At 38.9% G+C, this 14,068-nt stretch overlaps 1 protein-coding gene across 4 annotated transcripts in view; it reads left to right on the top strand.

Annotated features, from left to right (window-relative positions):
- The window catches only part of ADAMTS3 (ADAM metallopeptidase with thrombospondin type 1 motif 3), a 291,950-nt gene extending 278,667 nt beyond the window's left edge, over positions 1 to 13,283 (top strand). For 3 of the 4 annotated variants that reach the window (XM_024115432.3, XM_024115433.3, XM_028491897.1), the window contains 4 exons: positions 611 to 743; positions 4,568 to 4,775; positions 6,472 to 6,589; positions 10,664 to 13,283. In XM_024115432.3, coding sequence (XP_023971200.1) covers positions 611 to 743; positions 4,568 to 4,775; positions 6,472 to 6,589; positions 10,664 to 11,223 — 1,019 coding nt within the window. In that variant the 3' untranslated portion in view covers positions 11,224 to 13,283. The remainder of the gene's footprint in view (positions 1 to 610; positions 744 to 4,567; positions 4,776 to 6,471; positions 6,590 to 10,663) is intronic. The other variant, XM_055086022.1, reaches the window with a different exon arrangement.
- The last annotated feature ends 785 nt before the right edge of the window (positions 13,284 to 14,068 follow it).

The raw sequence follows: 14,068 nt of genomic DNA, 5'->3' as shown, positions 1-14,068 counted from the left end.
GGGGCTTCCCTGGTGGCGCAGTGGTTGCGCGTCCGCCTGCCGATGCAGGGGAACCGGGTTCGCGCCCCGGTCTGGGAGGATCCCACATGCCGCGGAGTGGCTGGGCCCGTGAGCCATGGCCGCTGAGCCTGCGCGTCCGGAGCCTGTGCTCCGCAACGGGAGAGGCCACAGCAGAGGGAGGCCCGCATACCACAAAAAAAAAAAAGAACAGATCCTTTCCCATCTCCCACCCACTTCACATATGGTACTTCAGCCATTCAAAGAGGCCTACAATATTCTATATGTCTTTTCTGTAGAAGCCTATGTCACTGGGTATTGTCACCATAGTTTTCATATCTGACTCTCACAGGAGACTATTTATCAGGGTCTAGTTTATTAACAAGCATGCAGTTGCTATTTAATACTTTGTAATATTTATTAAAGATAAAGGATTTTTGTTTATTTAATTTTTATTTAACTATTTAATTTGCTTCTGAAACATCAGCACCTAGAACAGTGCCTGACTTATGACTCAATAAATATTTGATGAATGAATGAATGAGTGAATGATCAAATGTATGATGGAATGAATCAAGTGATTAAATCCAAAGGAATATATTTCCCTTACCAGGTTTCCAGTACACTAAATATGGATGCCGTAGGAAAAGTGATAATAAAATGGTTCATCGTAGCTTCTGTGAGGCCAACAAAAAGCCAAAACCTATTAGAAGAATGTGCAATATTCAAGAGTGTACACATCCACTGTAAGTGTTTATTTTAACTATCATATACTGAGGACCAAATAAAAAGGATTTAAATGTCTTTAGCTCTTTTTAGTTTTAACTTAATTTTTAGTCAAAGCTAATACATATACCTGGTTACAATGATCAGATCATTTCACAGGAATTATATAAAGCTGTAGTCCTGTGGGGTTTTTTCCCATATCTCTGCTTCTCAAAAATAACTGCTTTTATTTATTCTTCTCTTTTTTTATTGAAGTATAGTTGACTTACAATATTGTGTTAGTTTCAGGTGTACAGCAAAGTGATTCAGTTATGTATTTTTTTCAGATTATCTTACGTTATAGGTTATTACAAGATAGTGAATATATCAATAGTTCCCTGTGCTATACAGTAAATCTTTGTTGCTTTTCTATTTTATGTGTAGTAGTTTGTATCTGTTAATCCCATACTCTTAATTTATCCTTCCTCCCCTCCCTTTCCCCTTTGGTAACGATAAGTTTGAGTTTGTTTTCTGTCTGTGAGTCTCTTTCTGTTTTATATATAGATTCATTTGTGTGTGTGTGTGTGTGTGTGTGTGTATCAATACTGATATTGATATTCAGAGTTCATATTATTCTAACAACATGTGTCTCTCTTGACAGTTGAGTCACGTAGCATGCTCTGCTTATGTTTCTTTTCTTATTAAACTTTGTTTCTCCTAGAGTTAGTGAATGTCTTGATTTTTATGTCTCATTTTCTACTACTTTTCACTAATTCATCCCCAAACTCTTCTCCTCTAAATGCTATGCACTCAAGTATCCTGTCCTTGTGTCTTCTTAGAGACATGTCCCAGAGAGTTCTCTGTATTCTAGCTCCTGCCTGAGCTCCTACACAGCTTCCTTCCTGGGGATTCTTTTTACCATCCTCCAGGGGATTCCTACTGCATATCTCTTGTATTGGACCTCCTGTTTTCTGCATTCTTTTTCTTATCTTATAGAGTATTCATTCATTCTGGTAGGGCATATCTTTCAGTCGTTTCATGAAAAAACGGTATACAAGGGAAAAATTGTGTATAAGAATTAAGCTTCTATACACACCTAAGAAAAGTATATAAGAGGTTAAAGTATAAGGGTATATAAGAAGTCTTTCTTCTACTCATACTCTTGATCATTTGGACACACACGTATGTATACCATTCCAACCTATAATATATTTTTCTCAGAATTTATAAACTTGCTCCATTATTTTCTAGACTCCAGTTATGCTCTTGAAAAGTCATTTGCTATTCTAATTCTCAGTTATTTCTATGTGGCCTCTTTTTTTTTTTTTCTATCTTTCAGTTTGTAGGATCATTTTGTTCCTAGTGTCTTGAAATTTCATAGCGATAAACTGCCTTTGTGCTCATTTTTTTCTCATCTCTTGTGCTGTATACTTGTAGACTTTTTAAAACACAAAACTAATATTTTTTACCTCTGGGAAATTTTCTTGTATTTTTTCTTTGAAAAGTTTCCCCTATGATTTTCAGTATTCTTTCTGGGAAATTTGTAGTTAGGGTTTCTAGACAGATCTTCTTTTCTTTCCTGGTATTTACTGTTCTTCCTGCTGAATTTTTCCATTTTTGCTATTATGTCGTTAACATCCAAGAGAGTTTTAACATCCAAGCGCTGTTTTGTTTATCAAATGTTCTGTTTTCCAGACATTTGATTCTTATTTCAAAGATGTAATATATTCGTTTATCTTTCTTAGGCTCTTAAAGATTATTTGCTTTTTTGTGCATTGCTTCTTCTATTTCTTTTTTCCCTTCGTTCAGCATTTGTGTTAGAGACTTTCCGTGTCTGGTGAACATTGGCTGTTCACATGTATATAGACTGCAGCATTAAACTGCTGTATGATACATAGGAATGTTATGGAGACAGTACATCCTGAGAGTTCTCATCACAAGGAGAATTTTTTTTTCTTTTCTTTCTTTGCATCTATATGAGATGATGGATTTAACTAAACCTGTTGTGGTAGTCATCTCACAATATATGTAAATCAAACCATCATGCTGAACACTTTATGAGTGTATGCCATTTTATGTATTTTTTTATTGTCTTCTGGGAATTTCAGGAGGGAATAAAGGTAACAAAAAGTATCTATGACTATGAAGTATATACTTCTAATGTTAACACCTATCTTTAAATAAGAGTCACAGTGGAAGCCTTCAAAATTGAGTAAAATTTCTTAGTTGCCACAATTCATTGTACTGCCAGTTGAAAACCTATGGCAGTCTTAAACTCTGAATAGCAAAGACTGCCAAGGTTTTAACCTGTTTAAATTTTGGTGCTCCATACATACAGAAAGAAAAAAAATTGCACCGGGAAAGTAACTTGGAAAGGATAAATAGTATGCTTCCATTACATACTAACAGATTGATTACCTATTGTAATCAATGGTGACAACCCTTTGGGACATATGCAATGATGAACTGTCTGTCATATTGTATCCATAGCTAATTTGGACAGGGCTGGGGCACTGACATTGAATTTGACATAGAATTTGGGAATGTCCCATAGGAAATCTTTTTGAAAATAAATTCCTTGGAAATATTTCTATCAGTTACATTCATGGAAGCAGTTTCTGCTCAGGCCCAGATGCATACAACCTTTACCTTTTCATCAGGTCCAATAAGGGCCTATATGAAGAACTGAATTTTCCAAACATGATGGATATGTCAGGTAGCCTTCACAGCAACAACCATAGAGATGGAACTGTAATCTCATTTAGAATATTCAAACATGAGTAAACTCATGAGGTAATGAAAAAGCAGCAGCAACCAAATCACCTTGTCATAGCAGGTATCAGATGGAGCCTTTTTTTATTTCCTTTCAGATATTTAACACTGTGAGGCAATATGGCTGAGAAGGAGTTGGTTTTATTTATTTTAATGAGTTGGTTTTTATAATTTTATAATTATTTGTTATAATGAGTTGGTTTCTATTTTATTTTATTTTTATTGAAGTATAGTTGATTTACAATGTTGTGTTAGTTTCAGGTAGAAAGCAAAGTGATTCAGTTATATATATATATATATATATATTAGCAGATACAAACTGCTATATATAAAAGAGATATAGAAGATATATATATATGTTCTTTTTCAGATTCTTTTCCCTTATAGGTTATTACAAAATATTGAGTAGAGTTCCCTGTGCTATATAGTGGGGTTCTTGTTGATTATCTCTTTTATATATAGCAGTTTGTATCTGCTAATCCCAAACTCTTAATTTATCACTCCTCCACCCCCTTTCCCCTTTGGTAACCATAAGTTTGTTTTCTATGTCTGTGAATCTATTTCTGTTTTGTAAATAAGTTCATTTTTAGCATATTTTTAGATGCCACATATAAGTTACATCATACTTGTCTTTCTCTGACTTCCTTCACTTAGTATGATAATCTCTAGGTCCATTCGTGCTGCTGTAAATGGCATTATTTCCTTTTTTATGGTTGAGTAATATTCCGTTGGATATATGTGCCACATCTTCTTTATGAGTTGGTGCTATTTTGGGAAACTACCATCATGCCTGAACCTAAGGGGACAACTTTAAGATGAGTTTCAGAAACCCTCTGTGGATGATCCTTTTGGAAAAGAGCAGGTTGTTTCAGAGTCACTGGGAGACAGACTACTAGGAGATAACAAATAGATGTGCCCCGCCTATGACTGTTAGAAAGTTTAAGACTTTTTGTTTGATGCACCCGTCTTTCTGAACCTGCCCCGCGGGGCGGGGGCACGTCATTCAGAGGGCAGAAAGAGCTAGGCTTGCGGTGCAGGGAGGGGCACACCACGCAACCCAGTCGCCAAGTTCAGTCTTAACCCCCATCCCCAGCTGGGCGGCAGAAGAGTGGGAGCACTGCACCAAAACCTGCGGCAGTTCCGGCTATCAGCTCCGCGCCGTGCGCTGCCTCCAGCCATCCCACGATGGCACCAACCGCTCGGTGCACAGCAAGTACTGCGTGGGTGGCCGTCCAGAGAGCCGCCGGCCTTGTAACAGAGTGCCCTGCCCGGCCCAGTGGAAAACGGGGCCCTGGAACGAGGTGGGTGTGCTAATTCTGTGTGCGTTGGTGAGGGGAGGGGTAAGCACGTGACGTGTATTTTAATTTGGCTTCCGTATCAGGTAGGCTTTGTGTGAATTGCGAAACTGTCACGTAGTTTGGAAGCATTATGCATCTGTAGGTATTAGGAAAAACTCACAGGTTAAAACAGTGTTTGCATGAAAGATTAGTTGATGGGGGCAAACCACGTTTGGACGTCTTGTGACACAGAAGCCTCTGAGAAGTGACTGATCTTCTGTCCGGTATTTTTTCTGGACTGCACCTTTCCTCCTGGATACATTCCAAATCCCTGACCTTGAATGCAGGGCCCTGCCCCATTTGACACCACACGAACGCTTCTTTTTTTTCTTTTTGTTGAAGTATAGTTGATGTAACGTTACCTTAGGGTCAGGTGTACAACTTAATGATTGGATATTTGTATACATTGCAAAATGATAACCACAATACATCCCATGATAAGTCTTCTTAGTTCATCTTCCTTTATTCTAACTCTTTGTCCCAGTCTGAGTAAACTGTTTACTGTTTCAAAGACCATGTTGGTCTGAGCCTCCTCCCTTTTGGCTGGCTTGCCCTTCCCCCTCCTCCTATGTGACCATCTGCCCCCTCATCCACCAAGGCTCAGCAGCATGGTCCAAAGTACCAGCTTCCAAGGCTGCCCTTCCCGGCAGCCCTTCCTCTGCATTCCAAAGGCAAAGAGGCCTTCCAGTGGCCTGCTGATCACAGCAGTGTATTGTAACTCCTGTCTTTGAGCCTGTGCTCACCACTAGTCCATGCATTTCTCAAAAAAACAGGTGCCTTGCTTCCCCAGAGCCCAGTCGGTGCGTGTCCAGATGACGTCTGCTTGGTGACTGGCTGAGTCAGTGTCTCATTGCCCGTATTAACCACAGTTCTTTGATATATCTAAAAACTCCAAATGAAGAATCATGGGGTGATAGTAGAGTGGATCGGAGGAAAGGGCAGCAAAAAGTAGACGGAGGACAAAGGAGGAAGTGGAGAGCAGGCCCAGGAGGGAAGGAACAGGCAAATGAAAGTGACCTGCACAGGCAGGACCTTAAGGATAACTCATGTCTCGTTCCCCTCAGAGTCCTGGAACAAGCATCCCGCCTCTACAGCTCCTACCTAGATCAATAGCACGGCTGCTTCTGGGCTTCGTTTTAGAGCAGTTAGCCCATTCCTTAAAGAAGTGAATTTGTGGGACTAGAGTAATAGTAGTTCCAAAGAGGTTTAATTAACCAACACAGCATGTCAGTAAATTCACCATTTGTAAGGAAGGTGAGAGAATGGGAAGCTTGATCCGAGACGGGCTCTCTGAAAACGAGCTCCGCTACTGCTTTTAGGAACTACAGAAGGTGTTACATTATAACAATGACTTGTTTGGCATCAAATGCTTACTACATGCCAGGCATAACTGTTTTACATACATGTCCCCTTTGCCTTCATTTAGTCCTACAGCAATTCTATGAAGCTTTCAGAGAAAGAGCAATGCTCCCAGGGTATAAAGCTCGGATGCTCTGTCTCCCAAGTCACTGTAACACTGGGCCACAGAGAAAGAACTCCAGAGCTGTGTATGCGTGTGTGCTCGTGTGTGCATGTGTGTGTCTGAGTGTGCACATGGGGAAAGGAAGAAAGACAGTCCTGGTGGAATAAACGTCTATAATCACAGCCTTTGTTTCTGTAGTGTTCAGTAACCTGCGGCGAAGGGACAGAGGTGAGGCAGGTCCTCTGCAGGGCGGGTGACCACTGCGACGGTGAAAAGCCTGAGTCTGTCCGAGCCTGTCAGCTGCCTCCCTGTAATGGTAGGTGTGACACTGACTGATTTCACTGTTCTGATCACGGTTTTTGAGCCTCAAAAAGCAGAACTTCCTTTCTGGGCAAGCTCTGGAATTTCCATTCGCTTACTGAAAAATGACTAAAGGAAAACACCCTTGAAATATTAGCTTAATAGAGTTCTTTAAGGTGGTGTGTGCGGCAGTGTCCCCTCCGGTTAGTTATCATAACAACTGCGGCCTCTGTGGTTCCCATTAGGCAGTAATGCTGGGGTGAGGGCCGTATCATGTATATGTAGCTTCTGTCAATTTGTGTTTCTAGAAGGAGCTACTTGTTTTCTCTCTTTGATTTTCTTTATAACTTCACATCATTGTCAAAGGCATAATAATGCAGAAGGTTTGGCAATACTTTACTAAAATCATTCAATTTAGGCATGTGGATGATAAATGTCATTCACAAAGCCACTTCCAATACCTGCCCATCCATTTCCATAGACTTGAACAGCGTGCTTTCAAAATAGATACCTTGTGCATATGCTAAAATTTGCCTAACTTACTCTTGCCATACTGCAAAAGCAGTCTCTTTTCTTTAACGTACAGATCTTCCTCAATTTACAATGGAGTTACATCCTGATAAACTCATCCTAAGTTGAAAATACTGTCAGTCGAAAATGCATTTAAAACACCTAACCTACTGAACACCATAGCCTATCGTTAAACGTGCTCCAAACACTTACGCTTGCCTACAGTTGGGCAAAATCAACTAACACAAGGCCTATTTGATAATAAAGTGTTGAATACCTCATATAATTTATTGAATACTATACTGAAGGTAAAAAACAGAATGGTTGTCTGGGTACAGAATGGTTATAAGTGTGTCAGTCGTTTGCCCTCGTGGTCGCCTGGCTGACTAGGAGCTGCAGCTGCTGCCCTGCCCAGCATCACAAACGAGTATCATTCCATGTATCACTAGCTCAGAAAAGATCAAAATTCAAAGTACTACTGAATGCATGTGGCTTTCACACCATCATAAAGTCCAAAAATCGTAAGTAGAACCATCATAAGTCAGGACATCCGTATAATTTCAATTTGCTATTGTAAAACAAATAGCATATATTGGATGGTTTCAGTTTCTATCACTGTCTCCTTCTTCCTCCTTTTCTGTCTCTCTCTCTGCATCTGTCTGTGTCCTTTGTGTCTCATTTTGTATCTCCACTTTTCTCTCCTCTCCTTTCCTCTGTGGGTTTCGCTCTCTGTCTCTGACTTGCTGTCACTTGCTGTCTATATGTTGCTCACTTTCTGTGTGTATCACTCGTGCTTTCTCCACCTCACTCTTCTCTCTCTCTCTCTCTCTGTCTCTCTCTCCCCCTCCTAGTCTCCCTGCCTCTACCTCTTTTCTCTCTTTCTCCTGCTCTCTCCCTTTCCTCCTCTCTCTCTCTTCATCTCTTCCTGACTCTCTCCTTTGTCTCTATTTCCCTCTTTTTCTCTCTAACACTCCTCCTTCCCCCTTTTCTGGCACATGTGTCTGTCAGTGTCTCTCTTTCTCCTCCACTTTTCTCTGTCCTTCCTCACCCTCCCTGCCCACCTCCCTGTCTCTGCCACTCTGCATCTGTCTCTCCATCTCCCCGTGTCTCTTGCCTTCCCTGCCTTCTCTCTCTCCCAGCCCCCGTGTCCCTTCCCCTCTGACTCTCTGTGCCTGTCTCTCTCTCCCTCTCTCTCTTCCTATCCTCCCACTGCCTGGCTCCTCTTCCAAAGAAACCTTATAAAATATTTCTTTGTACATTTTACTTTGAAATGTGGGGTGGCATGAACAAGTATGACCATGAGGGGGAGACAGAGGACTTACATATTTAATCATTTTTCTCTGGAAAGTATATTTGAAACTTCAAATCACAAATCAAAGCCAAAAGAACAAATTTACCTAGTTAGAAACTATAACGTTTCCTGTCACCATAGTATTTTACTCTTACATAGGCATTACTGACAGGAGGTTAAACACTTTTCGAGTAAGCTTTATTGATCTTAATAACTGGTAGAGGTATATATTTCTGCAAATATGGCCAACTGTCAGCAAGAATTTGCTTGATACTTTTCCTTAAGCCAAAAGAAAATGTTATAGGCATAGAAAGCTATAGGCATAGAAAAAATAATTCAGATAGGAAAAGGGATTGATACTTGAGGTGAAACCCATTAATGTGATTCTCAGGCATTCACAACCTAATTAGATGATTATCTTAGCTAATATGAAATATTCAAACACATCATACTGTATCATAGATGTGTAAATGTCAGGGAAGTACAAGTCATTCCACAACTTGGGAAGTGGGCATGGCATTATAACGCTAACAAAGGTGGTAAGTTAGGCCTGTTTTGGCCCTGACAACTGACCCTCTTTTTTTCCCCTCGAACTTTAGAAAAGGGATTTAATTTCTTTGGCAAGTTATATAGCAGGTTCCTTACCTAGCAATGTAGAATCACCCAATATTACATTGTAATTTTAAGTGATTATATTCCATAAATGCCACAATTTACAATTCTTTGCATTTATTAATTGGATATGGGATCAGTATTCTGCGTTAGACTGCGTACACGGGCTCTGCATAGGATATGCTCTGGAATGGCTGAAAAGAAATACAAACTAACATTTTCATGAGCTCAATGTTTGGATTTTTTGAAATGTAATTCTTATAACCTATAATCAATAAAATTAAAAAATAATAGAAATAGTCTGTACACACACACCTACCAAGTGTTTTGTGAGTGTTTCTTTAGTACTCTTTAAAGTACTATCAATTCAATGAAATTAAAGAACCATGAATTATTCATAAGAAAGTTGGCACCCTTTACCCAGATTTGTGCTTTCAAATAACAAATAACCTGAGAACATTCAATGGTAAACATGAAACTGTTGCCTTCACTCTGGAGAATGGTCTCCAAATCAAAATAGTATCTTGATTTTTCTTTTGGTAAATATAGTTTTAAGATTTAATATGTTCCAACAGGTCTTTAGTATTTATTTTGATTTTAAATTTAAATTTAATATAGAGGCTACTCTATTATAAAGACAGAACTATCATAAAATTTTTAAAAACCAGTGCCCTCTATATCTTAAAAATATGGTAAAACTAATTCTATTTTCTCATTCTAAAATCAGATATGTATTTCTACTAGGAAGAAAAAATTACCCTTGATCTGAAGACTCTTGATGGAGATGTGAAAGTGCTGGTCAATTCAAGTGCTTTGCACATAGAGAATACTTATTTTAGTAAATTCATCCTAATATTCATATTGTTAATGCAAAGCCGAATGTGGACAACTCCTGTAAATGTTAGATTTTACTTAAAATTTTTTATATTCATATACGATTTAAATTTCTTCCCTCCTTTTATTCACTTTTAGTTATATTTATTTTTATATTTAAAATGAAATATAGTTGAAATACAGTATTATGTTAGTTTCAGATGTACTATCTAGTGATTTTGCATACACTATGCATAATGTATTTGCATACATTATGAAATGATCACCACAATAAGTCTGTCCCCATAGAAAGTTATTACCATGTGACTGGCCATATTCCTTATGCTGTATGTCACATCCCTATGGCTTATTTATTTTATAACTGGAGGTTTGTACCTCTTAATCCCCTTCACCTGTTTTGCCTCTCCCTCAGCAATTGCCCATTTGTTCTCTGTATCTATGATTCTGTTTTTTTGTTTTTTTGTTTTTTGCGGTACGTGGGCCTCTCACTGTTGTGGCCTCTCCCGTTGCGGAGCACGGTCTCCGGATGCGCAGGCCCAGCGGCCATGGCTCACAGGCCCAGCCGCTCTGAGGCATGTGGGATCCTCCCAGACCAGGGCACGAACCCGCGTCCCCTGCATCGGCAGGCAGACTCTCAACCACTGCGCCACCAGGGAAGCCCCTATGATTCTGTTTTTTGTTTTGTTTGTTTTTTTAGATTCCACATATAAGTGAGATCATACAATATTTATCTTTCTCTGTCTGACTTATTTCACTTAGCTTAATGCCCTCTAGCTCCATCCATGTTGTCCTCCTTTGATGTTTGGATGTATGTCTCATTTTGTTGTCTTTTAATCTTTGCAGATGAGCCATGTTTGGGAGATAAATCCATATTCTGTCAAATGGAGGTGCTGGCGCGATACTGCTCCATACCAGGTTATAACAAGTTATGTTGTGAGTCATGTAGCAAGCGCAGCAGCACCCTGCCACCACCATACCTTCCAGAAGCTGCTGAAACTCATGATGATGCTATCTTTAACTCCAGTGACCTCCCCGAATCTCTAATGATGCCTACATCTTTGGTTCCTTACTATTCAGAGACTCCTGCTGAGAAGAAGAAGTCTTTGAGCAGGATCTCTTCTGTAGGAGGTCCAAATGCACATGCTGCTTTCAAGCCAAACAGTAAATCCAGTGGTGCTAACCTACCCCAGAGGAGAGCTCAGCCAGCAGAAAATAAGACTCTGAGACTGGCCTCCCCACCCACCAAGAGTGGCCACCTCAGTGCATCTCCACAAATGGCTGCTGCCCCCTTCCTTGCAGCCAGTGATTCCATAGGTGCTTCTTCTCAGGCAAGAACCTCAAAGAAAGATGAAAAGATTATTGACAAGAGACGTCCGCTAAGATCATCCACATTGGAAAGATGAGAAAGTGAAGCCAAAAGGCTAGACATCAATGGAAAATCTGGACAAGCTCCCTCTCCCCGTGGTGCATACAGCTTGTTTAAAGTGGAAATCTCCATAAATCATCAACTCATTTTATCTGTACGTGGAAGAACAAAAAGTGCTGGTTCACTTTCTAGTTGCTTTCATCCTCCTTTTGTTCTGCATTGACTCATTTACCAGAATTCATTGGAAGAAAGCACCAAAGATTATTAACCGAAGGAAAGTAAGTTGCTAAGCGTGTTGGTCATTTTCTAAAGCAGAAAAGGGACTGGAATCAATTGTGCATATCAGCTGATTTTTTTGTTGTTGTTTTAAAAAAGTTACAGTAAAAATAAAAGAGAGGTGCCAATGGTTTACATTTTAACAAAAGGTTTTGAAAATGGAGCAAAGAATTCTTAGACTTGTATTCCTATTTATCTATATTAGAAATATTGTATGAGCAAATTTGCAGCTGTTGTGTAAATACTGTATATTGCAGAAATCAGTATTATTTTAAGAGATGTGTTCTCAAATGATTGTTTACTATATTACATTTCTGGATATTCTAGGTGCCTGTCATTGAGTATTGCCTTATTTGACGTTCTATGAGTTGATTTTCAAAGCAGAATATTACAAAGAAGTTAGAAACACTGCTACTGACAATACAAAGGGTTTTGTTGTGTGATTTTGTTTGATCAACAATGTGACACCTAAATTACAGAAAAAGAAAAAAAAACAGATAAGCTGCAGATATAGAGATTTCAACTTACCTATTACCTTCCATCCTTTAAATAAAAAAGAATAAGTTTGGTGTCTTAGTATACTTGTAGTCACAGGGAACAGAGACCAGTAAATGAGCCTGTGCAGGACAAAATGGAAACCCTTTTACCAGGGCCTCAATAGACACCATTGAATTGTCCTGCTTTCCTGTGTTGTTTTTAATTGTCCCATTGTTGACGTATGTATACAAACAGGTATACTCAATGTACTGTAATTATTAACAAAGGAAAAATGTACTGAGATCATTTGTTTGTATGTCAGTAGCTGAGAAAAGCATCGTTGAACTAGAAATAACAATCAAGTATAGCAGGGCTTTAGGGCTCTGGAAGCAGCTTCAAGAAAGCATTTGTCAATGGTTGCAATATTTATTTTCCGCATGGTTCATATCTACATGTTCACAACCACCATGCATCTGACTGCAATAATGTGCTAGTAATTTATGTCAGTGATCACCTTACTCACAGTGAAGCCAGAAATGCTCTCTCCAGGGAGTAGATGTAAAGTACTTGTATATAGAATTCAGAACTGAAGATATTTATTAAAAGTTGATTTTTTTTCTGGATAGTATTTTTATGTACTAAATATTTACGCTAATATCAATGACATATTTTGGTAAACTAGAGAGACATAATTAGAGATGCATGCTTTGTTCTGTACATAGAGGAGAAATTTAAGCAAACTACAGCAGCCAAATCAAAGAGCTAAATCGAACAAAATTGATGTTATGCAAATTTTGCATTTTTAGAGTAGTTGATGCAAAGTTGGTAACTTTTTCCCCTTCAATGAAACATAAAATAGTATGGGCTCAGATAGCTAGCTGTTTAATGAAATAGGGAATTAGAAACACCAAAAAAGAAGTATGTGAAGGAGATAAATACTTCATGAATTACACTTAAAAGAAAAAAGAAAGATAAGTGTTGACAACATGATTTTGAGGTCAGTTCCTGAGCTGTCTAAAAATACATTATGCAAACTAAAATATAGATATGTTAACTTCTCAAAGCACAGAATGTGCAAGAACGTTTGCATTTTAACCATGGTAAAAATAACAGCTTCACCTGTTGACTCTATACCTCTAAAGAATTGCTGCTACTTGGTGCAAGACTTTTGAAAGTCAAATGAATTAGGTGAATTCCAGATTGTAAAACAATCCCTGAACCTCAAATAGAAGTCATTTTTTTCCCCTAAAAATTTCCCGAGCATGAAATTCTCCTCTAGTTTGCTTGCGTGTGCATGCATCTGGTCCACAGGGGAACACAGAGAAAGCTGGTCACACACATACACCTCCCATAAAGATGTATATATTCATTATACTTCTGATCTTTGAGCTTCCTTTTCTACTAAGCTAAAAATTCCTTTTTATCAAAGTGTACACTACTGATGCTGTTTGTTGTATTGGGAGCACGTAGCAATAAAAATGTTAACAAAATATAGACCTGGCTCAATCGAGATTTTATCATTAGATTCATCACTGAGTAATGGAAACATGTTATTTCCTCCTACAAAGTGAAATAGTATCAAGTTCATTTGCTACTTGGACTTTCTCTAAAGAGGCTCAAACAAAGTGACCGTGTCTCCTCGTCTCACATCAGGTTGTTTCATAATATTTTTTACGTTTTTTGGTTTTTTTTGTTTGTTTGTTTGTTTTGGGTTTTTTTTTGTTTTTATCTTTATTGGCGTATAACTGTTGTTAAAAAAGAAAATAAGAGGTTATGGGAGTGGCTTTTTACCTAAGTCCATCCCACAGAACTTGAAGAGACAGAAAGTGGCAATAATGCTAGGGGTATGAGAAGGAAAAGGGGCACTTCTGTTTTTAAAATGTGTCATCCCAGAGTGGTTTTTAGAAAAGCAGCCCTCAGCTTTGAGCCCTAAGGAGTGGTGGGAGCACATCACCCCAGGACTCAGGAGTGTGGGAAGGACAGGACATCCCGGAAGAGGACGTTTCTTTCTGTAACAGGGAGACACTGTCTTGCCACAGTTCCCAGTCTAAACTGCAAAGGCAGACTGATTCGGGTTTGAACTCCACCTACCACTTCATACCTGAATGATCTTGGGTTATCTCACTAGA

The sequence above is a fragment of the Physeter macrocephalus genome, chromosome 7 (assembly GCF_002837175.3).
Source record: "Physeter macrocephalus isolate SW-GA chromosome 7, ASM283717v5, whole genome shotgun sequence".
NCBI lineage: Eukaryota > Metazoa > Chordata > Mammalia > Artiodactyla > Physeteridae > Physeter > Physeter macrocephalus.
Note: the sequence above shows the minus strand (reverse complement) of the source record. Positions and strands in the feature narration are given on the sequence as shown.